This window comes from Natrix helvetica, assembly GCF_964273705.1.
Source record: "Natrix helvetica genome assembly, chromosome: 1".
NCBI lineage: Eukaryota > Metazoa > Chordata > Lepidosauria > Squamata > Natricidae > Natrix > Natrix helvetica.
The window spans coordinates 281,565,582-281,592,053 of record NC_138548.1 but is presented as its reverse complement, the minus strand read 5'-3'; the positions used below and the strand labels follow the sequence as shown (position 1 = coordinate 281,592,053).

Sequence of the window (26,472 nt, the reverse complement as noted above, 5' to 3'; positions counted from 1 at the left end):
AACTAGACACACCCAATTCCTGCAACCATTCTTCATATGTTTTACCCTCTGGTCCCCTAGTTTGTTGCTTTTCTCTGCATTCTTTCTGGAGTCTCAACTTTGGAGTCTCCAGATGGAGGTAAACATGACCAATAATCTTAAAATTAAAATTAGAATGCAGTAAGGCTGCATGCAGAACTGCTTCAGATCTGAGGAAAAAAGATGCTTTGGAGCATCTCCTTAAACCAAGTATATATTTTTGACAAAGGGATACATCTGAAAATGGAAGTACATCTAAAAGCTTAGCGCCCTTTGCCAAAAGTGTATGGAGATGGCAGGCAGGGAAACCTATTAGCTAACAATATTTTCAGGGTCCACTTATTTTGTTCAACCTGCCACCTGTAACTTAACACTAATTTACCATTTGTTGCAAAATATTTGACTTACATGTTATGGTCTTTCATTTATAATTAAACCCAGATAATTATAAGTAAGTGCTTACTCTTAAAGTAAAACTTTATGAGAAAGTAAGCATCAGTAAACTGAGAAAATATTTGAAAATGTATCTAGAAGTAAAAATCTACAATTTGGATTTTGATAATGTACTGCTAACAGTAAAAAAAATTAAAGAAGAAAATAGAAGAAACTGAGATCAATTGTGTTCAAGTTGGAAAAAGATAAGTATTTCCCTATATTGATGCTTTATTTGCTTCATTAAAATTTAATCTACATGACAAATCATGTCCACATTTCCAATATAAGGTTTTCCAGCTTTATTGATCAATAATTCTGTATTCTGAAGCTGCTGATGGGCAATGCTCGATGCACTCATTCACATATTTTACTCAAACATGTATCAAACTAATCTGGTGAAACAGTAGAAGCAATGAAAAATAATATCACTTTGTTAAGCAAGCATGCAACATTAAATAGAATGGGGAAAAAACCCAGAGCCTTGCAGAATAGATTTAGATTTACTGCAAATTCATAAAGCCAGCAAGCAATGCTCTTACATTCTTTAACACAGACTCCTGTGGCCAAAGCTAACCATGTGAAAAATGTAACATGTGAACTGCAACCAGCCTGGGAATTTTTAGGGAATGATCTACTGAAATCAGCCATCATCTATTTGAAAATCCATCTGTTTTCAGTTTTAAAGAAATATTAAGTCAATGTACAGTCTAGAGAATTTCTAGTGATAAATGTGTTAGAATCCCACCAAAAGCATTCTTGCTATATAAGCTGAGAGAAATCAGCATTTTCATTTAATCTGCAGTTTTGCAGCATATAAAATAAACTATAATGGCATCTTGGTTCTCAACTGCTTTGAAATTTATCAAATTTGGTACTTGATGCATTTTGATGTGAAAGTTTTGACCCAGTACTCAAAGTTTGTTTGGTACTCAACATGCAAGCTAGCACTTGTTGATGTTGGTTGCTTCATTACTAATACATTATTCCTTATGGTAAAATTTTGTTTGGTACTTGTCATTTTTGGTACTTGTTGCACTTCCTGGAACCAATTAATGACCAGTACTGAGGTACCACTGCTTTGGTGAAGTATTTTACTAATAGGCTAACAGGTTTATCAACTGAATATGATTAATGTATCTGTATGCATGAACTGCTACATTTATAAAGGAAAATGTAAGTAGCAAGGTAATTGGGATAGACTTGAGATGTGACCTGCTTAAATTTTTTAATTCTATATCCTGGAGTTTAATCAACTATTATTCTTATATATTGTTGTTTAAAAATCCATGGACATTTGTTTAAACTCTTCTTTATGTTTGTCTACTTGACAGATTTAGTAAATTAAATTGTTAGTGTTTCCTGCTGGCATTTCTATACATTCATTCATTCTCATTCTCTCTCTCTCTCCCTCCCTCCCTCTCTCTCTCTTTCTTGATAGACAGCTATACAACTCATATAACAAAGAGTTTGAATTAAAAATATGTTTTCTGGCTTTTCTTTGAAATGAAACTATATCAAGAAGTGTTATTTTCAAAAATATGGAGCCATTCTATAGTCTGTGTGATGTGGCCATATTAACAGGATTATCAGTGCTTGCTGGATAACATAGTATGAATAATAGAAAAGAAAAAGTACAACTTTCTTCTGGGTGATGGATTGGTCAAAATTCTCTGCTAAATAGATTAATGTTGGTGTTCCAAAACTTAGTTTTTCTTAATTGCTGTTTCATCTTTATTATCAAGAAACTGAAATGGTATATTAAGTCAGAAATAATTCATATAATCTAGTTAATAGCTCTCTGGTACTGCTAAAAAAATAATTTTTCTAAGACTATTCTTAGACCGTGTTCTCTTTGCCTTTGCATATACTGGACTAGCACAAGGTAGAGAATATTAAAGAATACAGATATAGTTTCAGAATTAATCCCAAGGATTATTTCATTTTTGTTTCAATAAATCATACAGAGTTAGAAATCAACTTGTCTTTTTATATTGTTTCTTTGAATGTTCAACTTTTCTCTGAACCCAGTTTTGTTTCAAGAAAGCGCTTTCCAGGACGCCAAGAAAATTCCAAGAATGTTTCCTTTATTCCTTTTTTAAACTTCTCTGATTTGGGTTGTTCCTGATGGTCTCATATGAATTCTTTTCAACCTTGACCAGCACAGAAGAATGGTGGCTTACTTTGCTTTGCCCTCATTGTAGATCAATATTGTGTCTCAGCAACTTATCAGGGACTGGTGCTATCTTCAAACATTAATGTAAAGAAAGAAATTAGTAGGGTGAAGGCAACACTCCCTCCCCAAGCTACTAATTTCCAAGTGTGTCTAGACATATGATAATATAGTTGCACCTATCTCTGCACTGTAGCCATTTGGACGTAAAAGAACTATCTAATCCCAGCTGTTAAGACAAAATGCAGTCCTAGGCTGCATTAAGACAGGAATAGACTCAAGATCAGGGGAAGTGATAGTACCACTTTATAATGCCTTGGTAAAACCACACTTGGAATACTGCATCCAGGTTTGGTCATCACAATATAAAGATTTTGAGACTCCAGAAGAATGTGGAAAAGAGCAACAAAGGGGACTGGAGGCTAAAACGTGAAGAATGGTTGCAGGAATTGGGTATGTCTAGTTTAATGAAAAGAAGGACTACAAAATACAGAGCAATAGAATTGGAAGGTACCTTGGAGGTCTTCTAGTCAGCCCACTGTTCATGTAGGAAGCCATAATCTAATGGCTAGTAAATCTTTAAAAAAAAAACTTCCAGTGTTGGAACATTCACAGCATCTGAAAGCAAGTTGTTCCATCGAATAATTGTTTTAACTATCAGGAAATTTCTCCTTATTTCTAGGTAGCTTCTCTCCTTGATTAGTTTCCTATGGTGACATGATAACAGTGTCCCGATGTCTAAGGGGCTGCCCCAAAGAAGACAGAGTCAACCTATTCTCCAAAGCACCTGAAGGCAGAATAAGAAGCAAAGGATGGAAACTAATCAAGGAGAGGAGCAATCTAGAACTGAGGAGACATTTCTTGACGTTAGAACAATTAATTAGGGGAACAACTTGCCTCCAGAAGTTGTGGGTGCTCCAACATTGGAGGTTTTAAAGAAGAGATTGGGCATCTGTCTGAAATGATATAGGGCTTCCTAATTGAACAGGGGGTTGGACTAGAAGACTCCTTCCAACTCTTATTCTCTTATTCTGTTAAAATGAACGTTTTGTTGGGCAGCACACTAGAAATTTTATATCACTGTACATCCAGTGCTTGAAGTAGATTAGCTTTTAATCTCTGCTTCTCCTATTTCCAAGTATTTCATATCCCATTTACTATATGAACACAATATCGCGTCCCATTTTGCTAATAACATTTGCTATAATGAGGCCATTTGGAGGCATCTCATATTTGCAAGTCCAGTTAAATTTTGTCTTCATATGCAAACCAAGATTTTAAAAATTGGAGTTGGTATAATTTCTGGTGTTAATTTGAACAGAATGGATATGCTGTATTGGGGCTAAAACTAAAAACAATAAGATAGCTTTACTGTCCCTTTCTGAAATTCTCACACATCCATTGAGTTATGCTGAAAAAAATGAGAAAATAATAAAAACCACAATTCTAATTTGCAGCACATATTTTATTCTATGCATAAACTGTCAGGGTTCAACTAACGTGCTGAGTTATATATGAGAAAATTTTCTTCATTATCAGTTTTGTCATTTATTATCAATTATGATATTGCATAAATGTAGTAAGATACTGAAATATGATATTTGAAAAATGGGGATGAGCGCTCTGTTGAGCCCTGGGTTGTTATTTCTGAACTCAGTTAGAAGTAAGGATTTATAAACCACATATCTAGGTTCATGTAGCACACTAAACTGAAGCAGCTATTGTACTATAGGTTTCTTTTCTTTTTTTAAAATGACTGAATCCAGCAAGATCCATAAGAAAATGCAGAATAACCAGATGTGATGTTTCCATCATATATATGTCATCACTTGCATCCTTTCTCCTTCCTGTGGACTCTTAAAATGGACTCACAGAGCAGTATAGTACTAGTTCCTACCTAGCAGTGGTGGGATTCAATTTTTTTTTACTACCAGTTCTGTGAGTGTGACTTGGTGGACGTGATGTGGCTTGGTGGGTATGGCTTGGTGGGCGTGTCAGGGGAAAGATACTGTAAAATCTCCATTCTCTCCCCACTCCAGGGAAAGGATACTGCAAAATCCTCATTCTGTCCCGATCAGCTGGGACTTGGGAGGCATAAAGGGATGAGGGGCCAGTCAGAAGTGGTCTTTACGGTCCTCCAAACTACTCAAAATTTCTGCTACTGGTTTTCCAGAACTGGTCAAAACCTGCTGAATACCATCTCTGTTACCTAGGCTATGGTCTGAAGACATAAATATATGTAATGGAGAAGATGCTCTGGGAAACCTTATGCTTGGTCTCTTGAATTCTTTGGAATTAGAGATGAAAGCTGTGTGGTAAATAAGAAATATAGAAGATATAGGTTTATCTAGCAGCAGTTGGTGCTTCAATTGCTTGTTGCTTGAGAAGAAATAGCTTCTAGCTTTTCCAGGGAGGATTACACGAGGTGGGGTGGGAGGAGCTATTCCACCTGATATTCCTTCTGTATACTGTTAAAACCCTGAAGTCCCATTCACCTTGGCTTTTTAAATCAAAGCAATCAATAATTGTGATCAAGAATGAACTGACCTGCCTGTGTTATTTTGTGATATGTCTGTGTAGTCACAAACTGCAATCACAGACAAAGCAAGGTCACTAGATGAGTGATATTCAGAAGAAAACAAAAGATTCCCATTCAAGGTTTCAACTTCTCTTCTTCCGTGCTGCCTAGTTTTTGAAAACCCTCTTCCCGCCTCTTTCTTGTCCAATTAATGACTGTTATAGCTACTGACACTTTTTTGGTCCCTATTTTCAAACCAGAAAGTTGATAATTGGATTAATTTGTTTATAATGATTTAATTAAATTTGCTAAACAATGTACATACTTGCAAGCTTACACAATAATTATGTGTACCTTCCAATCACTGGAAGGGCCGTTAGTCACTAAGGAAGTATTTGGCAATTTAAGATTACCCCTATTTTCATTTTCTGATTAGTGAAGAACAGTCATTGTCATGTTCAGGTAATTGCTTTATTAACTACCTTAATTACACATCCTGTAAAACTGGCAGCTATGCAGTTATTCTGTTCAATGTGTTGCTGAAGAAAAAGTGCTAAATAATTGCTTGCAAAGTTTTTATACGGGTAGAGGACTAACGGATTTAATTGTTTTGAAAGAAATGCTATGTATTTTTAATTACAGAGAACAAGATTGTGTCCTATCAAACAGGCACATTGGTGTCTATTTAAATAGCTGTCCATCTAATGACCAGCTCAGGGTGGCTCCCAATCAAAAGTTAAGATACAAAGCCGTATTAAAACTATAAATGTTTTAAAAAAACATTAAAGCATTAAAAACAACAAAAACCTGGTGCCAAGTGAAACTTATAACGTTCGGTTATCTAATCTTATCCCAACACTTGGTGAAAATCCAGCTCTTCAAGGCTTTGTGGAAGGCAGGAACTTAGAGGCCTGCTGAAATCCAGGCAGCTGAGTGTTTCACAGATCCGGGGCTGCCATGGAATAGGCATCCTTCCTAGCTGCCATAAGATAGCAAGAGTCTGCATAGGTATGATTCAATCCACTGTCCCCATCACCTACCCAAGCTGAAATGAGAGTCTCTGCTAAAATGTGTAACTAACAAGAGTTTTGGGGAAACTCCCAAGTGCCTTCTGAAACCGCATTGGATCCATCAGGTGCCTGGGGTGGCCCAACTGAATAGGCTGCCTTTCCATGGGGTGGGAAGTGGCTGTGGAGAATTCTAGAGTCAAGAAAGAGTGGTCCATTCATGGAAGGAAATTTTAATATCCCCCAAAATCAGATTATGATACCACTTCCCGGAGGCAACCGGGTCTAATGTGTGACACCAGGTCTAATGTGTGACACCTCCCTGTGTAAATAGAGTCTGCATGAATTCATTTCGGTCTGCAGCTACCATGGTGGCCATGCGTTGCCTCTGACCCTGGGCCCAGAGATGGTAGGAGGTCTACATGGGAGGTCAGAATAACAAAAGGAGCACTGTAATGCAAGCCCTGACCCTTTGTGTATACATCAGGATGCTGGGTGCATGTACAAAATGGGCAAAACCTGCTTCCCTGGATTCCACTGGCTATATAAAGATTTAAGTTTTTTAAAAAAATTTGGCAGCCATATCATATAAACAAACAAGTAAACAAATAGGTCTAATCTTGAAGCAGAAGGAAAAAGACAAAACTGGGAATTCTGATGTTTACAATTTAACACATCTGGAAAGTATCAAGGTGGGCACTTCTTTGATATAGATTACTAGGAATATTTATACAGAAGAATTGGTTGCCAGATGTGAGGCCTTGTTGTGATGCAATGATTTTATAAAGCAAAGGGAGAGATAAAATATGGCACTGTTTCTGCATGTTGCTTACCTGATATAATTAATTACTACAGGATTACATGGAACTAATCCAAAGATGCTTTTTTCAAGAGGCAATTGGACTTCCTGGTTTTCTTTGAAGATGTTTCATTTCTCATCCAAGAAGCTTCTTCAGCTCTTCTTGGATGAGAAGCGAAATGTCTTCAAAGAGAAGCCATAAAGTTCAGTTGCCTCTTGAAAAAAAGCACTTTTGGGACAACCATGACCGAGAATCTCCATAGACATAAAACTTTAGTTAAATACATTTATTTACAACCATGGCCTTTAGATTTTAGCAAAATATGTATACAATTGCAGCAGTCTGTATCAGTTCAGTTCATCTCCCTAAAATTAATAGTATTTCCTGTGAATATCTGCATTTGAATGTTCCTTGAATGTCATGCCAACAATACAATTTGTTTTGTCTCATGTAACAAAAACATGAGACCAATAAAAATGACAAATATCAACAGAACAATGACAAGGACAAGAGAACAGTTTTCAAGCAATCAGAAGAGCACTTAGATACCCACTCTCCCATTTTCAGCCTCTATGTAACAGCACCATCACCAATGCCTATCTATCTCTATTTACAACAAGTAAATAGATTTTAGTACTTCTTATGTTACTGCTCACTTTTATGACATGTGCACATACTTTTCTTCCATAAAAATATAACCTCCTGAAAAAATAAGCAGATGACCTCTTTGTCACAATAGCCTATTATATCTATAGCTACAAATGTGATGGACTATACAAAAACACTAAGAAGATGAATTTGGGATACATTTTATAGTATTTTTATAAATATTACTAAATAATAATTGTATGAAACAAATTTAATCTCTGGAATCCAAACCTTATTTTTGTTATTATATCTTGCATTGGAAAATGTTTTATGTCAGCCCATCTTTTTCTTTGGCTCTTCAGGACTGTTGTGGCCCACCAGCGGCCAGCAGAGCTGGCAGCAGATTTGGACAGTGAGGAGGTTGGGGAGGAACATGGGCCAGTCCTGGAGTCTGGGATGAGGGCTCTGTGTCGCAGGCAGAGAAGGGGCCAGAGCTGTCTGACAGTTGTCAGCTGCTTTCAGTCACATGAGTGAGGCAGACGAACAGCTGGACCCTGTTCATAGTGTGCACATGCACAGTGTTGCCAGATAACGGGAACAGCTAAAGAACAGGGGTCAACTTGGAAATAAGGCCACAAGTAGACGATGAATGGCTCCTCCCAGATAAGCAAAAGGGGAATGGAGTTTGTAGGGGACAATTAGTTTGATTAATTGGCTCATGACTCTCCGAGACTCCTTGCCAAGTTTTACAGATATCGGCCTGGCAGCTCTCTACGCCAGATAAGGTCTGTGAATATAAATCCTCCCTGGAAAGAGGATTTGCTGTTTGTGAATGAGCAGAAGTCACAGGAAATTAATAAAAGGGGTTTTGCCGGGACCAGGAGTTTGCTTCATGCTCTTGGGAAGTCTAGGTCAGAACAGCCACACTTAGTGCTGTGGGAAACCAGGAAGGGGGAATTGCATGGCGTGGTAGAGATATATAACCATAATAACATTCTTTTCTCTGGGAGTCAAGGAAGATTCACCCTGCACTTGGAATGGCATGACTAGGAGGCATCTCCAGTTGGGATGGTGGAATGATTGGACCATGTGATGGACATGTGGGTGCAGGGGAAGGGACTTCGACTTTCTTTTGGGTGGGGAAAACCTGGAAGCTTTCAGATTCAGGTTTTCCCAGATGTGCCAATATGGCATCTCTAATAAAAATGGAACTTTGAGGAACTTCTAGCCTCGGAGTCTTCTTTTGTTGGGGGTGTTACTTGGAACCCTGACACTTTATTTTTCATAAGTCATCAAAAGCTAAAGCCTGATTACAAGTGCCCAGCAAGTTAAACTCTTATCCAAACTACCTGAAGGCAGGACAAGAAGTAAGGGATAAAAAAATAATCAAGGAGAGAAGCAACCTAGAACTAAGAAAAAAATTCCTGATGGTTAGAACAATTAATTGGTGGAACAGCTTGCTTCCAGAAGTTATGGTGTTCCAACATTGAATGTTTTAAAGAAGAGATTGGACAACCATTTGTTTGAAATGACATAGGCTTTCCTTCTTGAGCAGGGGGTTGGAGTAGAAGACCCACAATCTCCCTTTCAACTCTATTATTTTATTCTGTTATTGTTGAGATCATTTTTCAACAATAAAAGTGAGTGCAAACCATACAATGCCAAGAAAGTTAATGACAATGTAATGAAAATGTATTGGGCTGTAGTTGATTATTAATGCTATTGTTATTACCACTAACAGAGTTTCCTTCACCCAGCTATTAACATTTTAAATCAGAAATAGTGCACGAAGTGCAGATGAAGTTGATCCTCTGCCTGATTCTGATCAATGTCCTTTAACAGCTATTTAGGCTCTGTGGAAACTGGAAGGAGTCATTGTGGGAAGAGTGATAAGGGATTATCTTTTTTTTTTTTACAGTGAATAGCAAATTAAATGGTTGACTTGTTAAAATAAAAATAAAAATAAAAAAATAGAGTACAAGAAGCCATGGCACGGGAAAACAAAAGTGTGCCCAAAGGCCTCAGGTGGTATGTGAGAAAGAAGGGCTTCTTTGACGGCATAAAAAAGCATAACCAACACTACTGTTAAATTGGAGTGGTGATGGAATTGTGCTTTAGTTAAAGAAATAACCATTAGGGTGGCGGGTGGGAAAGACAGAAATAGTCCAGGATACTATCCTGTTGTATTTTTTCTTTTGGGATAGGAATATCTGTAGGCCGTTGCTATCACTTCTAACTTGTCTGACAGTATTCTCCTGCAGCATTCTAATTAGGCAGACTGGCCTCCAATCTATCACTTATTGTGACAGCTTTTTCTGGAGCCTTCCCTGTTGATATTAGATCAGTAAAGGTGAGATAAAGGGAGTGGGAATGAGCATATGTATTTTCTAAGCCCCAAACTTCAGAATAAAACAATGATTCATAGTTGGTCCCGCCACCCTAAAGGCTGCTTGTTTACACATAGAGCTGTGTTATTTGACAGAATGCCTGTCTCCAATCACATCTACCTGTCCTATTAGGTCCAGCAAAAAGGGCATGTAGTGGTTTCTCTCCATTAAGAAATGTCATCTGACCTGGGAGGATAACCTATTTTCTTGTGGCATCTCCCCGATGGAACATCATTCCCCCTGAGGTTGTTTTCCGGGTGCGATTCAAGGTATTAATTATGACCTTTAAAGCGCTCCATGGCTTAGGCCCAGGGTACCTGCAAGACCACCTACTGCCACCAGTAGCCTCCCACCGTCCAATACGATCCCACAGAGTTGGCCTCCTCAGGGTGCCGTTGGCCAAGCAGTGTCGGCTGGTGACCCCCAGGGGGAGAGCCTTCTCTGTGGGAGCGCTTTCCCTCTGGAATGAGCTGCCCCTGGAGCTCCGCATAATCCCTGACCTCCGGTCCTTCCGACGCACCCTAAAAAGTTGGCTTTTCCAGCAAGCCGGCCTGGCCTGTTAATGTTAATGTTAATTTATTTTAAATGTACTGTTTCTTTTTTTTAAAAAAAATGGTTTGGTCTTTTTGGAATTGGGTTTAATCTTTTTTTAACTTTTGTAATGTGTGTTTTTAATGTTGTACGCCGCCCTGAGTCCTTTGGAGAAGGGCGGCATATAAATCCAAATAAACCTTAAACCTTAGGTCATGCAATCCATGATCTAGAAGACTTACAAGGTCCCTTCCAACTCTGTTAATCTGACTTTACTGGCCTTGTGGAAGGCCAGAAGACATAACTTTATCAACTGGCCTAGAGATCTAATAGTGGGTGTTATGGAACCTGCAAAATGGCTCTACTGTTAGTGTAATTGATTATACTCTCCCGTAGATTTGGTTTTTTAAAAATAGTTGTTATTGTTAATGTTTTAATACTCTTATTATGATTATTTTTGATTTTGTGTGTGTATGTATGTTTAATCTTGTAAGCCAACCAAAATAATATAAGAGAAAGATTGCAAAATTTATATTGTTCTGCCCAATGAAGAGTTTATGTCAAAAGAATATGTATGTGGTTTATTGGGAATAGAGGAAAATAACTGAGTTGGAATTGAAAGGATCAGCGCTACTGGAAGAGTGGAACTATGATTGAATAATACTAATTATTGGGCATATGAAAGAAGTTATTAATTTGGATAAATAAGGACACAAAAGGTTATCCCACTAATCAAAATTTGATTACATACTATCAAGTTGGTATTGACTCTTAAATGACAACCTAATTTTTCTATAACAATCTGTCCCTAACATGGTCTTTAAAGACTTCTAATTACTGTGACTTCCTTCCCCACATTAGAGCTTTCTTTGCATAATGTGTCCGAAGTAGGATAATTTCCACCTACATATTTGTGCCTAAATTCAGAAGCATTAATACTCTTCCTATCCTACTTCTTCAAGATCCAACGTTTGGTTCGATAGTGAGTCAGAGAGAATCTGGATATCTTTTCCATGGCTATTATTTTTAAACAATTTGATGGGTATCAAATCAGTAGCAGAGGCTTTTTAGCTGATCAATAAATTTGACAATTTGTGACCAATAATGTAGAGGTGAAGGAGGGATACTGTTTAATGAGATGGGTTGGAATGAAACATGGATAGGTGAAGGATTGATAAAACAGATTGTAAAACTCATACTCATTTTTCTAGTGAACCTTAGATTTTGATTGATGGGATGAAGTGCTTGCAATTATCTTCCAAATGACAGCAGGATTTTTGTTTCTTGTGGCTAGAAAAAGTCATTCACATTCATTTTATATGGTCATCTGCTTTTTTTCTTTTTCTTTTTATAACTTCCTTTATGATCTAGAAGTTGATTTCTAGCAACATTGCAATTACTAAATTTACACAATTTGAAGGCTGTCACTAAATTTGCCCTGGCTTATATATAGTCCTGATTTAAACCAGGGTTTATGGTTAACAGGATATTAATAATGACCTGTGGAATTTGTCTGTCAATAAGTTATATGTATTAGGAACTTCTTCAGAGTTTAAGCTCTCAATCAGGAACTACAGTGGTTCAAGGTCTGATCTTGGGGAAGATGTTAAGCTGATCTCACTATCTTGTCAGACAATACAGTCCTTGGGGTGACTTGCCCCATGCCCTAATCTTAATGTTCTGAAAAGTTTGATAATGGCCAAAGCCCAAATGAAATAGTAGTGAAGAGTGTTCTTCAGCCATAGTTCACAGTTCAACTGTAAAGAACATGCCCAATTAAACAAAAAAATTAGAAATTAGTAAATTCAATGTAAAATTGAGTTTACTAGACCTACTCCCTAGTAGGCATACTCCCCAGTAAAGTCATTGTCTATTCTGCCATTTTAGGATGCAAAGTCTGAATTTTCTAGAAATACCTTGTAGGTGTCATTTTGTAAGGCTGATGCCCTGATTCCTAGAGCGATATAGTTGGCCTCTGTGATTATGAAGGTGTGAATTGGAATTATGGTTATTAATTTGAGAGGGAAGGATTTGTCATTGGTACCAAATCTGACATTTAGGTCACTGAGAACTAGAACAGCAGGAATTGTGTCAGCCCAGGTAAACTGTGTCAAGTAATTCTCAAATGTATCCCAGGTGACATTTGTTGAGGAAACCAAACTGCAAGGAGGTCAGTACATGTTTATAATTAGGAAAGCATATTTTGCTAAATTGGCTCTAGAGGCTAATGCCATTTGCTCACATGTGTCCCAACTGAGAAACTGGAGACTACAGGTTACATGCACTTCAAGATATTAAGATTCCTGATATTGGCCCTTTCAGAACCATGAACACCATTAAGGGAATATACTGTACTATATAACCTTGCCATGGAAGCGGTAGAGTCCAAGTGTCTTGCAACAAAATGAAATCATATTTATAAATCAAGTCTAAAAAATATGGAATATTTTTGTTCCAAAAGAACCACTTTTAGCTTTTATTTGGTCTGCAGATTGATTATTGAACTGTTCAGCTTTTCTATTGGATAACTGTCCATCTGATGAAGATGGAGTTTAGTGAACAATATGATATTTGGTGAGGAAAGGGAATCTCACAGATATTCTTCATTGATAGGTACACATTGGGTTGGAAACCTGTCAGGGTCTGTTTGAGGAAAAGCAGAAGCAGAAAAACCAAAATCATAATATGCCAGCTGAGAGGCCAAGCTGAGATGGAAACGTTAGTGTAGATCAGCTGGTGAATATTACCCAAAGGACCCTTAATAAGGTCAGGTTGTAGGCTTAGGTGAATATCAATTTTTCTAGGTTTGTAATTTGCTATTGAACATGCGTCACATATGATGAAGTTATCCTTCATGCTTGACTGTAGCATATTTCCAATGTTATTGACATGCTCACAGGGGTGACATGCTTGTATTCTAAAGACTTCAGTAGGGGAGGGGTAAGCATCTTCTGTGCAGATTTTAGATGCAGTGACTATTTGGGTATCTTACACTAGATTCCTGAGATACTGTATATATATATGACTAAATCATAAGTGTTCTTAATACTTAAATGCCCACAATAGAATAATGGATTGTGAAGAAGGTGGGAATTATGTAATACTAGCTGAATACCCGTGGTCCGCTACAAAATTATGTAATTGGGCTTGATAAATTGACACTTACATCTTGAAAATTAATGAGTAATTATGATCAGCCTCTCCACTCCCCTTCTCTCCCTCAGGCTTGCCCCACAGAAGCCTCCCGTATTCTACCCCCTTCTCTTTCAGGCTTACCCCACAGAAGCCTCTCCTATCCTATCCCGTTTTCTCCAGAATTATTTTCATGTTGGGATGGGGAGTAGAACGTCTAATTCCTTAGCATCATAGCGTGTTAATAATAACATAAGAAATAATAATGATCTGATGGTCATTTCAAAAAAAATCTTCCTTAGTGAGCACCTAAAAGTCAAGAGGAACATACATGCCATATTTCGAGTTTGTAGGCTTTACAGCTCTGGAGATTTCATGATCGCGGCGTGAATGGTTTTTGCTTTTAAATATATAGATAACCTTAAAGGGGGAGGAGGGACAATAAGTTTATAATTATTGTAAAGAAAACCCAAAGTCATTTGGGTTAGCAATTTGGTGAGCTTTTCTCTGATGTCTTTAGTTGTTTCCTATCGTGGACAGGATAAATATCTATGCTTACATTCTCTGAAGCAGAAAGAAGCTTTGCTGTGTCTTCAATCAATTTCATTGCTTGTGCAAATCTTCCAGTTTTAGATAAAATCTTTGACTTTCTTCTTTGGTCTTTGTAGTATAAGTATTGGGTCATTTTCAAATGGGACAAGAAATGTTTTAATGTTGGTTGAGCATTTGAATTTGCTGCCAAGGACAGAGTTAAGATAGAAAAAGTGTGGCAGCTGTTCAAATTAGATACAGTATTTTGGGATGAGCTGTTACATGGCTTCACAATTAAGACAAAGAATGCATAGGTAGGGGAAACTCCAAAATGTTCCATTGATTATATTAATTGCTAAAAATAATCCTTTTTCTCCCACCGTATTGGGGAGCTAATGAATATACAAATTAATAAGTTCATAACATCAACAGAATAAGGCTGACAGCGGAGTAATTGGCTTAAAGAGAAACAAATGGAGTCTTTAGTAGCCTATCTTCCTGTTTTAATATTATTAAAAACAGATAAAACTACAGTTAGCCCTCATTTTAGCAATCACAATGGGGACTGGAAACTTGGTCATTAAACAAAATGGTTGCTAAGTGAAACCACAATTGTGCTTATGATCCTACTTCAGCTTTTTTTTTAACTGCGAAGGTTGTAAATGTGAAGATTTTGTTTATTAATCAAATTTAGATGGACACCCACCTCACAGAAAATCTCTGGACAGGAGATAATAAATAGGACTGGTTTCAAGTTACTTTTCCATTAGTATGTAACTGTAAGCAGTCACCAAATGAGGACTACCTGCAGTTGATTGCATTGCTATGTCAGGGAAAAATGGGCTTGCAGCATCATTGAATTTATTATTTTCTGACTATCTTCTGGCATGCGAATTTGCTTAAAACGTTTTATTCCTTTTGTTTTTAATCTCTTGGGAGGAGTCTACATGGACATCAACTATATTCTTCAAGTTACCAGTTTTATCAGTTGCAGGTTGCACAAAGTTTTAACAATTTGAAAAGTTAAGACAATACAGGTAGTTCTTGACTTACAACCACAAGTTAGCCCCAAATTTCCATTGCTAGACAGTTATTTGGTGAGTTTTGCCTCATTTTACTATCTTTCTGGCCACAGTTAAGTGAATCACTGCAGTTATTAAGTTGGTAGTAAGGTTGTTATGTGAATCTGGCTTCCCCATTTATTTTGCTTGTCAGAAAGTTGCAAAAAGTGATCACATGACCCCAGGACACTGTAACCATCATAAATCCATGCCAGTTGCCAACTGTTTTGATTACAATTATGTGACCATGGATATGTGTATGGAACAGCAAGTCACTTCTTCCAGTGCTTTTTTTAACTTTGAGTGGTCACTAAGTAAAGTTGAGAACTAAAGTAAAAAAAAAAAAAACCTGATGAAAGTTTTACATTTACATGCTTATTCAGCTCATTCATAGTGGATGGCACACTTAGAGGAGCTGATGTTTTCCTGAAAGCCATTCCAAAGGAATCCATTGTGTTCATTTAGGAGAGAGGAGCCTGAATATATCATTTATGTCTATCAAATCTAAATGACGGCAAAGTGTCTTGTCTGTCACTGTCATGCCAGCAGCCAACTGAATTTCTGAAACACAGATGTGGTAGTCTTATAATTAGGGAAAGATACTGGGAACCAAAATAACTTAAGCTGTGATGTTGAAAGAATGCCTTTGGTTATCGTAAACATACTCCCTAGACTTTTTAGTATAAACAAGTATAAACATACTCCCTAATCTTTTTAGTATAAACAATGTAGAAGACATCAAAAGAAATTTGAAATGTAATCTTTGCAGGTGAATGATCACCAAAGAATGCACTTATTCAGTGGGAGGATTTGGCCGCACCACTTCGGGAGAACCTGTTGTTAACTTTCTGAGCAGTTTGGTGAACTGATGTTGGAAGAAATCATTAGGGCAGAGAACTGGTTGTTAAATTATTTGAATCCCACCACTGCACATACTTCGATATCCATTTTAAGAATTTTTCACAGCTTACGTCAAGTTAGACAGATTTCTTATTTTTAGATTACCTTCCTTTAAGTAATATCACTCAAAGCACAACATACAGTGATACATACAGTGTTACTTAACTTAAATTAGGAACAAACAAACCCCCACACAGCCAGGAACCAAACACTTTGTTCCCAACAACTGCCCTCTATCTGACATGATAAATAGCTTTCTGGTGCAGCCCCTTAAGATGGGTGGGGTCTTCTCCTGAGTAATCTTGCAGATCTCCATTGCTCTCACCTTTTCTCTGCCCTATGTGCTATCGGATCCACCACAGAAGTCAACTTCTGCTCCTCTTCATTGACTGTCTGCCCCTAAAAGCTGATCCCAGCCAAAGCCCCCTATAAATCTTTTGGCAAGCTGTTCAGAGTCATTAAATAACTCAGTTCCTGAGTTTATCCTCCCTTGAGCTGACCTCTGAAGAAGAATCTGAAGAGTCGTCCAAGGGAGATATCATAACCATCAGTGAAGCCATGTTTAAACTGGGATTCTTAACTTTTTTAAAAAAATATGAGGCACAAAATCTAGCTAATGAGTGGAGACACTATTATTAGAGAGTCAGTAACTTTCTAAGCCTCTGGATTATCAAAAACTCTCCATTTTTTCTATGATGAGCAGTGTTTTGCTAGCATTGACCAATCTATTTGTTGGTTTTATTGTCCTTGGCAGATTAAAAAAAAATGATCCGGGGATATCTAACCATGCACAGAGCGCCCTCCGGCAACCTCTTCAATCAAACAAGTCTCATAAGATCAAGCTGGAATAATGGAGAACAGCCTTACAATACCCTGGAAAGATACAGTTTGCTTAAGAAGATGCTGACAGGACCTGAACATTTATATCCTGCCTTTTCTCCAAGAACAGGAAAGGGGATTTAAATGGGGATTTCTTATTTTACCCTTAAAACAAACTTTTGAAATACTTGGGGCGGAGAGAAATAAGCTGGTTAAAAATCACCAACAGGGTGGACCTAATTCTGGGTCACTTGGTTGTAATCCAGTGCTTTGATTACTATATTACACTGGCTCACACATTAAGTACATGGGGAATTCCTTATTTATAATAAGGAAACCCATTATGTGAACCCATAATATTAGAAACTACATGAAAATGGATGGCCCAGATTAATTTTTGTTTCTGAATGTGGAATCTGGAGAACCGTATCATATATTTTATATCAGAAAAGATGGAGTGAAAATCGTATTTTATGACATCGTAGAAGAATTTCATTGTGACTCGAGAATTAATAGGGTTAAAATAAGAATATTCCCTCTTCTTAAGGTGGGCACTACAAATTTTAAAGTCATATTAAACCGGTGGGACCTCTTCATATATACCTTGTAAAAAGATCTATAAAAGATTTTGCACTAGAGTTCATATTAAAAATGCAAATACAATATTTTAAATCATCTTAAAGATTAGACTCTGTCGGGCAAGTAATTTTCAACACACCAGGTTTACATGGGAGCTACATTCGCTGTTGATACTACAGTGTTATCTTCACCAGGTCAGAGGCACTGCCTTTTCTGGGTTAGAATTCAAAACAGCAATAATCCATAAATGCCACTTCTACTGCTCTGAATTTTGTCAGGCTCATTAAGATCTTCGTTCACTGAAGCTTAAAACATTCCCTGAAATTTTGGGCAGGCACTAGAATTACCTGATAATTACTTACAATCATCAACATTTTATTTGCTAGGACATTAAATCTTGACCTTTCGTTTCACAGCAGTTGTTTGAAACAATTTAGATTGCAGGGAAATAAAACCTTGTGTGAAGTCAAACAGCTGAAATAAATGCCAAACTCATAAAGTTAGCAATTCTGAGGCTCACATGGGTAACTTCCAGGCGGGGGAGGCTGCATTTCCCTGATCAGCTTTTCATTTCTCCTGGTGCAGCTTCCCCAAAATTGTTTTTCTTCAACTATGTGAGGTTTATAATCCTAGAGTCCAAATTACCCCAGCTAAAGGACATGCTGATTGGAATTTCTGTGAGTTCTAATCCAGTGGGAATTAGGTTGGCAAAAGTTGCTTTATATATGGCCTTGAGTCCATTTACTAATGGACTCATTGCAATCTTCAAATGGCAAGTGACAGTTTCTGAGACTTAATAGAATTTACTCACCCAGAAAATGAAGCAGTCATGCCAATGTATGCACAAGTCCTTAGTAACCAAGCAAGAATTTGATGTTTTGAGAGAACCTGATGCCACGTTTTAAAGTTCCTGTTCCTGTTTTCATCTACTGTTTTATGAGCTAGAACCATGATGGCGAACCTATGGCAAATGTGCCCAAAGTGGCATGCAGAATCATGTTGCCTGGCATGCGTGGCATCACCCATTCCGTGTTTCTGTTGTGCATGCATGCATGATGATCAGCTGGTCTTCATGCATGTGGCAGTGCCGGAAACTGGAAGAGCTGGTCTTCTGTTTTCCAGCGTGAACATGCATGCTGATTGTTGCACACGCATGCACGCCAGTAACCAGAAGGGCTAGCTGGCCGGTGCGCATGCGTACTCCAGGAACCTGACATTCATTTTCCAGTGTGCTCATACCCCCTGGGCAGCTTCTTTTCTGGGTTGTGCCCCAGCTGACTGTTGTGTGCGTATGTGCACTAGTAACCAGAAGACTAGCTGGCTGGCGTGCACGCATGCACCTAAAATTTATTTTCCGGTGTGTGCATGGTCCCTGAACAGCTCCTCTTCTGGGTTGCATCCCAGGTGAGCGCGCACGCTTGTGCACTCCCTTTTTGGCACTCAGTGCTGAAAAGGTTCACTATCACTGATCTAGGAAAAAAGTGCTAGAACACAATAATGACTCAAAAGTCAGAATATAGGAAAATCACAGTAATCCTTCTGGAAGTGGAGGTGATCAGGGAATCATCTGCTCTTAGATTGCATTTGGAAAATACTGGAATTATGATGTGAGACACACATTTCTTGTTGAGTGTGGAACTGAGGAATGGGCAAAATTTGTACATGCTTCCGCCTACTGCAGTGTTTCTTAACTTTAGTAGTTTGTAGACGTGCAGATTTCAGCTCCCAAAAATTGCCCAGCCAGGATGGAAATTTTGGAAGCTGAGGTCCACACATTTTCAAGCTGCCACGGTGTCACAATCTATTTCCAAAGTCGGTGGAGTGTTTTCAAACTCCCGATACCTCTAGATTCAACACAGAATAGAGCTCTGCAATTTCTCTTTGGCAAAGAGCACTTCAAAAAATTTTGCAGTTTCCTGGAGCAGTGTACTCTTGTCCATTCACTGAAAAGGCATTGATGTCTCCTGGAGACATCAGTATGCTCTGTGCTGATGCACACAGGGAGAAAACCTGTCTTGAATCAATGTATGTGCAGTACATGAATTAAGGTTTTCTTTTTGGAGAGGCCTGCAAAATGCATGGGCTTTTGCAGATATTGACAATTCAGTGTTGTTGTCAGTGCAACTCACATGCCTTAATTTAGATTACAGTTGATCCATGAATTTTGGTCATGAGTTATTGCAGTTGTAAACTTAGTTACTAGTATTGTACAACTTGTTTACAACATTCGTTATGGAAGCCACTGTTAAATGAATTGTAGGGTTATAAGTCAGAATCCAAGATATCCAATGGGTGTTTTTTTGCCAAAAAGAGGCAAAAAACAATTGCAAAACATGATCATGTGACTGCAAGCACTTGCAACTGGGCAAAAATGCAAGTTAGTTGCCAAGTGCCTGAAATGCAGTCCCATGGATGAGTCGTAGGTACCATATTTTTCAGAGTATTGGACGCACCGAACTATAAGACGCACCAAGATTTTGAAGAGGTAAATTTTAAAAAAAAGTTTTTGCACTCTGCAAACCCTCTGCATATGCCTCATTTTTGTGAAAAACGGGGCATGCAGAGAGATGGGTCGTGCAAAGTACTCCTGGAGGCTGAGGGTGGCAAAAACGAGCAAAAAACGGGCCCATTTTTTGCCAAAAAAAGGGCATGCATAGCCTTTAGGAGCCTTGTAGAGTGCTCCTGGGGAGTGGGGGGTTTGCCCTTCCCAGCTCCCAGGAGCATTTTGCAGGGCCCCCAAACCCTCTGCACATCCAAACCCATGCTGTATTCAGAGTATAAGATGCACCCAGATTTTCACCCTCTTTGGGGGGGGGGAGGTGTGTCTTATACTCCAAAAATATGGGTTTTTGTTGAGTGCTTTGTAACTTTGAAAATTGAGACTACTGTTCATCATTAAGGTCGAATTTGCATCATCTACAACTCATGTTATTAGAAGTAACCCTCAGGTATGACCACAACAGAGCCAAAAATGTCTGTTCCTAAGCAAGACAGTTGTTAAGTGAGTCTTGCCCCATTTTATGATCTTTTTTTTGGGGGGGGGGCTCTGCAGTTAATTGTTAATTGAATCATGAAGTCATTAGGCGAATCTGGCTTTCCCCATTGATTTTGCTTGTCCAAAGTTGGTCAGATGACAAAGGATCAAGACATGATCCTGGGAGAGTGCAAGTGTCATAAATACATGCCAGTTGCCAAGCATCTAAGTTTTATTGTTATTATTATTTTATTGATTTTCTATTAAATAAATTTCTTAGTTAGATGTTAATAAACATCATGTTGTTTGGGTATTTAGTTTACTTAACAATACAGATTACATTCTTAATCTCCATCCCCTTTCTTTCCAGCCATTGGTAAAATAAATCCTATCTTTGATAGTATTCTACATCCTCTTTCTGTTTAATTTTCAATATCAATATATGCATTTCTGTACAATCTAATATCTTAACTATTTTATAAAATATTTGAAAGCACATTTTATCATTTGTGTTGTTCTTGTGACAAAGCAAAAAAAGAATTGGACAAAGTTACACAGGTGGTTAGAAAAGATGATAGTATTCTGACCCAGGCTTCCTTAAAAACCAAGAAGCAGAGTCTTAGTCCTTGCAAAACTTCTTTTATTTACACAACTGTGAATTCCTTTCATTCACAGTCAGCAAGGCTTCGCAAATAGTCTTTCAGAAGAATGTTTATCAACAAGAACCTTATCTCGTTTGGAGAGCTGCCAAATAGCTAGTTTCCAAACACAGGGCAAGGCAAAACTTGGCACAGAGTCTCTTATAGTCACAAACAGAACTTTTCACTCTTGAAATGACCGAATGAACACATTGTTTCCTGCAAAAGCCCACTCTCCGTTTGCTCCTCTTTTGTTTCCTATGGAAGGGGACAATCACCTCCAAGGTGTGGCTTTACTCCTAAGTTGACCCTGCTTTTTGAATTGTTCTTGTCTTCTGGCAGCTCTGCATATGCGCACACTGGGAACAGACTCCAGCTGTCTCGCTGCTGTCTATCTCCCTCTCTGCCTCCAACGCAGACCCTTTGTCTGAGCTTTCCTCCGTCCCCAGGACTGGCCCATGTTCCTCCCCAACCTCTTCACTGTCTGACTCTGCTGCCAGCTCTGCTGGCTGGTGGCGGGGCACAACAAATAGGTAGATATGTATATTTTAAACTTGAACTGTTTTTATTAGATATAATATCAGAAAAACATGATAAGAAAAGTATGCATTTAATATTACATGTCTTAACAGTAGCAAGGATTATTTTCACACAATATTGGAAAAAAATGAAGATTTACTGCAAGATGAAGGAATAATTACCAAAATACCAAGCAGCCACGTTTTGATGACATGTACATAGGAATGCAACAAGGGTCATAAGTGTGAAAAACAGTCATGTCATTTTTTTTCAATGCTGTTGTATCTTCAGACTGTCACTAAATTAAGGGTTATAAACTGAGGACTACCTCTACAGGAACTCAGTTTACCATGCAATCTTTTTTAATGCATTTTAAAAAAATGTTAACTGTTGGTAGCTGCAGTTGAGATACCCATCAGGAGATTATTACTCATTACATACTCGTTACAATGAGGAGCAAAATTAAATCCAAATTCTGATGGAAATTACTGCAGATGTGATACAGAAGGAAGAACAAGTAACAACGTAAGAATTCTGTGTCTGATTACACTGAAAGCAATAAAAAGTACAATTGGCTAACAGATGGGAAGTAATATAGGGTAATAATAAGTAAAATAAAGAGATTTATCCTTGCTTCGTTTTGCAAGCAGTGGTAATAAAACAAATGTTTTACCAAGAGTTTCTTTAGAATTTTCATGGTATCACAAATCACTGAAATGAAATTAACTGAATTATATGCAGATACTGAAAATTCAGCTCTCTTTATACAAATCAATGCCTGAATCTCCAATCTTGTATTGTGATAGAAAGAACATACACAGACTGGGATTTGCATTCGTTGGCCTCACTTATTTTGAAGACAGGTGCATTGCAAAGACCGAACAGAAAAAGCCTATAGATATATATAGCCAATAGGTGTAACACTGACCTTCTCTTTCCACAATTATTCTACCAACATTTTCACCTTGCCAGATAATATTCCCTATTTCAGTTACTAACATGCTAAATAGAAGACGGGTGAGGAACATGGATTAATATATGCTTTATAATGATTGCTGGATTTAAAACTAAGCTGAAGAAACAATATCATTGATTCTGGATTTAAAAAAGGAATTAAATCCTATAGTAAATAATCAAAAGACTTTCTGAAATATCTGGCATTCAGCCTGTTCAATAAAGATCTACTCAGCTTGTGAAACAGATTGCCTGAGTGCATAACAAAAACTCTGGATTTATCAAGCCAGTCTCAACTTGTTTATATGATTATGGACTAAGTAGCTCTGAAGATAGGAGAGATAGTTAAGGAAGAATAGAAATCTATCTTTCATTCTATTTTCTTTGTGGTTTGCTGGTGGGATTGCAAAAACACCTGCAATTTCTTTGGCAATTATGATTTATATGACAGTAATCAAAACTGATATGCCTTTCATAGTAGAGTAGCTGTTGTTCTTTTTTTTTTTTTTAGAAAATTGAGCTTTTTGAACCTGAAATTGGTACTGTATTGCCCAATAATGCAGATAAAAGAATAAAGTTTGGGGTAGGAAAGCTGTTGACAAACGTCTGAAATAAATACTTTAAATAATCTTACAATAAGGAGTACGGGGCAGAAAACAATTTACTGGCTCAGCAACTCATTCCTTAGACATAGTAAGTGTTATCCTAAGCATATAGAGAAATGCTTGTATGTAACAGAAGAAAGATAGGAGGTTGATAAATAGGACCAAGGAATTCTAAACTGATGGGCCAATTCAACATGGGATAACAACATTTTCGTCATGAGCATATTCACCGAATGTGTTAATTAGTTCTCCAAATTAAGGTTTATTTGATTCTCTGCTCAGTTAGCTTAGAAATTTTTAATATGATTATTGTACAGATTACTTGTTCATTCAGGTCTTTATTTTTTGTTTCTAACCAACAGAAAATTGCTCCACTCCTATTGCCTGACAGCCTTAAAGTCAGGAAAGTCTGGTGTTACAACTCAGCCTCCCAACCTTCTAGAGAGCTACAGAAGGCAATGAGTGTAATATTATTACTTCAGTGGAAAGAGTAGATTAGGTAATATTTACAAAGGATGAGGAGGTGGAGACTCAAAGCAGCTAGCAAGCCGATTGTGATACCCCAATAGAAAACAACTGCATTTGCACATGTTTCTTTGTCACACGTGTGTACAAAGAGGCAGAGTGTTGTGGCCCACCAGCGGCCAGTGGAGCTGGCAGGAGAGTCAGACAGTGAGGAGGTTGGGGAAGAACATGGGCCAGTCCTCAAGGCTGGGGAAGGCTTGGACAAGGGCTCTGCATCAGAGGCAGAGATGGGGCTGAGGTCATCTGGCAGTGTTCAGGTGCCTACGGAGCTAGACAGCAGTGAGACAGACGAACAGCTAGAGCCTGTTCCCAGTGTGCACATGTGCAGAGCTGCCAGAAGAAAAGAACAACTCAGAAATCAGGGTAGACTTGGGAGGAAAGTCACAGGTGGAAGGTGATTGGCCCCTCCCATAGGAAATAAAAGAGGAGTGAAAGGGGAGTGGGCTTTTGCAGGAAACAATTCATTCGTTTGGTTGTTAGATTCGTTTCAGAAGTGTGAAGATCTTTTCATGAATCTCAGAGACTCAGAGAGAATTGGGGAAGCCTAGGTCAGAACACAGAGCCTCAATCGTGCCCCAATCACCAAGTTTTGATTCTCCTCTGCAGACACTTCTGGTTGAATTAAGGTGTTTTTTTGGGGGGGGGGACATGTATTAGATGTTTTCAGAGTGGGAGTAAAAACAGTAGGGGATTAAACTTTTGCTTGGCAAGCAAAAAGTTTTACATCTTAGTTATGGCTCATTTCCCAACCTGGAAATCACACAGAGATTTACAGTGTGATATATGTTCTGGAATTAATCTTTTAGACAACCACTGATACTCAAAGATAGGGAGAAAGTAGTTTATGGAGGCATTCTGTGTTGCTTGAGCTTATACATTTTACTTTTAAATCTGTATTTTTATGGAATCCAAATTATTATTGTAAGGAACTATATTACTAAGAAAATGATTTTCTTTTGCTCAATCAATACCTAAGGCACGCATAATTTTATTGTTTTTAAATAATATACTTGGCAATCTATTTGTAGATATGAAATTCCTTAGTTGCTTAGCTATTTGTTGTATGCCTAACCACAACCCTAATGTAACTCAAAACAGATACACAGTGTATAGTAGGATTAAATTTTACATTTACTATAAAGTTCATTTTTATTTACGTATCATATTTGTAAAGCTGCTCAACTCCATAGCAACTTTGGCTTGGTGTACAATATTAAAAACAAATTTACAACCACAATGAAAAAATAATGCAGACCATGTAGATATTAAACAGGAAAAGGGAGCCCATTAGCGTCTCATGTCAATCTCTTTCCAAGAACAGGGATTATCAGGATAGTAACATGCCATTCTTTCTTTGCAAGAGGTCATCCCTAAACTATTAACCATGATGCTATCTGTGTACTATATCCTAACCTGAAATGACACTGAAACAGGCCTGAATAATCTGCTTCCTTCCGAGCCTTCTGAAACTGCCTTCTTAGCAACCCTCCTAAGAACAGGAAGGTTAGAGTGGGTGAAAATTGTACAGAACTATTGGATCCAGCAACAACCTCTTAAGGAAGAAGCATACCACTAGTGAACTAGGCCATCCTTCTGAAAAAGTGATATTACTGAATGGAATCTGAAGGCAGGACAAGAAGCAATAGATGGAAACTAATCAAAGAGAGAACCTAGAACTAAAGAGAAATATCCCGACAGTTAGAACAATTAATCAGTGGAATGACATGCCTCCAGAAGTTGTGGGTGCTCCAACACTGGGTGTTTAACAAGAAGATATGGTATAGGGTTTCCTGCTTGAGTAGAGGATTGGATGAGAAGATTCCAATGTGCCTTCCAACTCTGTTATTCTGTTATTCTGAACCAATTATACACCACCAGAAAGAACTTCACAAACCAAGAGGGCAACAACCAAACAGGCAGTCAAGTTAACAGTCCTGAGGATCATGTCCAAGTGAACGTTCACATTGACATTTCACATTCAAACACATACTAGGTAACCACATAAGACTTCCATCACCTCAAATGTATTGGCTTAATTACAGTCCAATTATAAGTGAATCTGGATGATTTTATCTACCAGATATCTAGAATATTCATGCCAAGTCTTTGCCAAACACCCAATCCAAGTGACAACTAAGACCAAGTGACAACTAAGACCTACCAGATCCATAAGAAATCCCAGCTTTCTTATGGAACCCATTAGAGTTCATTTGTTGCCTGGAGTCTAATACCGTAGGTCCTAACCCACTGAATTGATGGGGGAATGCCAGTAAAGCAGTACACTTATCAGAGACTGACTGAACAATGGCAAAGGATTGTTAGCTATGTTCTCCATTACCACATTATATCTATATTTCCAAGATTTTTAATCTCCAACAGCAATGCATATGGTCAATATGAATGCAATACAGTATCATAACTACAAATACATTCAGCTGCATTAGAAAGATAATGAAATGTAGCAAAGACTAAGTTAAAGATTCATATAACTTGGACATGCAGTCAACTCTTCTTTCTTTACATAAATATTATTGTGGCATCAAATCTGGTAGTTTTGCACATCTCCCCCCCCCAAAAAAAACCTCTTCGAGTTCCAAACACTGTGAAACACTGACTTCACTCAGTGATCTGATTTAGGAGCAGTAGCAAGGTAAGGCTTTCCTTCTCTCCAATCCTTCAAAAAAGCTACATACATATACTGTAAGTTTAAATTTCTCTTGACACTTTCATGGATGAACTATCATGCATGTTTTCATTATTAAATGATATTACCTTGGTGGT

General features: G+C 37.9%; 1 protein-coding gene across 2 annotated transcripts in view; it reads right to left on the bottom strand.

Moving 5' to 3' along the window:
• The window catches only part of SPOCK1 (SPARC (osteonectin), cwcv and kazal like domains proteoglycan 1), a 499,041-nt gene that overhangs the window by 177,706 nt on the left and 294,863 nt on the right, over positions 1–26,472 (bottom strand). For both annotated transcript variants that reach the window (XM_081937166.1, XM_081937167.1), the window contains exon 5: positions 26,464–26,472. This exon is cut by the window's right edge and continues 124 nt beyond it. In XM_081937166.1, the coding sequence (XP_081793292.1) occupies positions 26,464–26,472 (9 nt within the window). The remainder of the gene's footprint in view (positions 1–26,463) is intronic.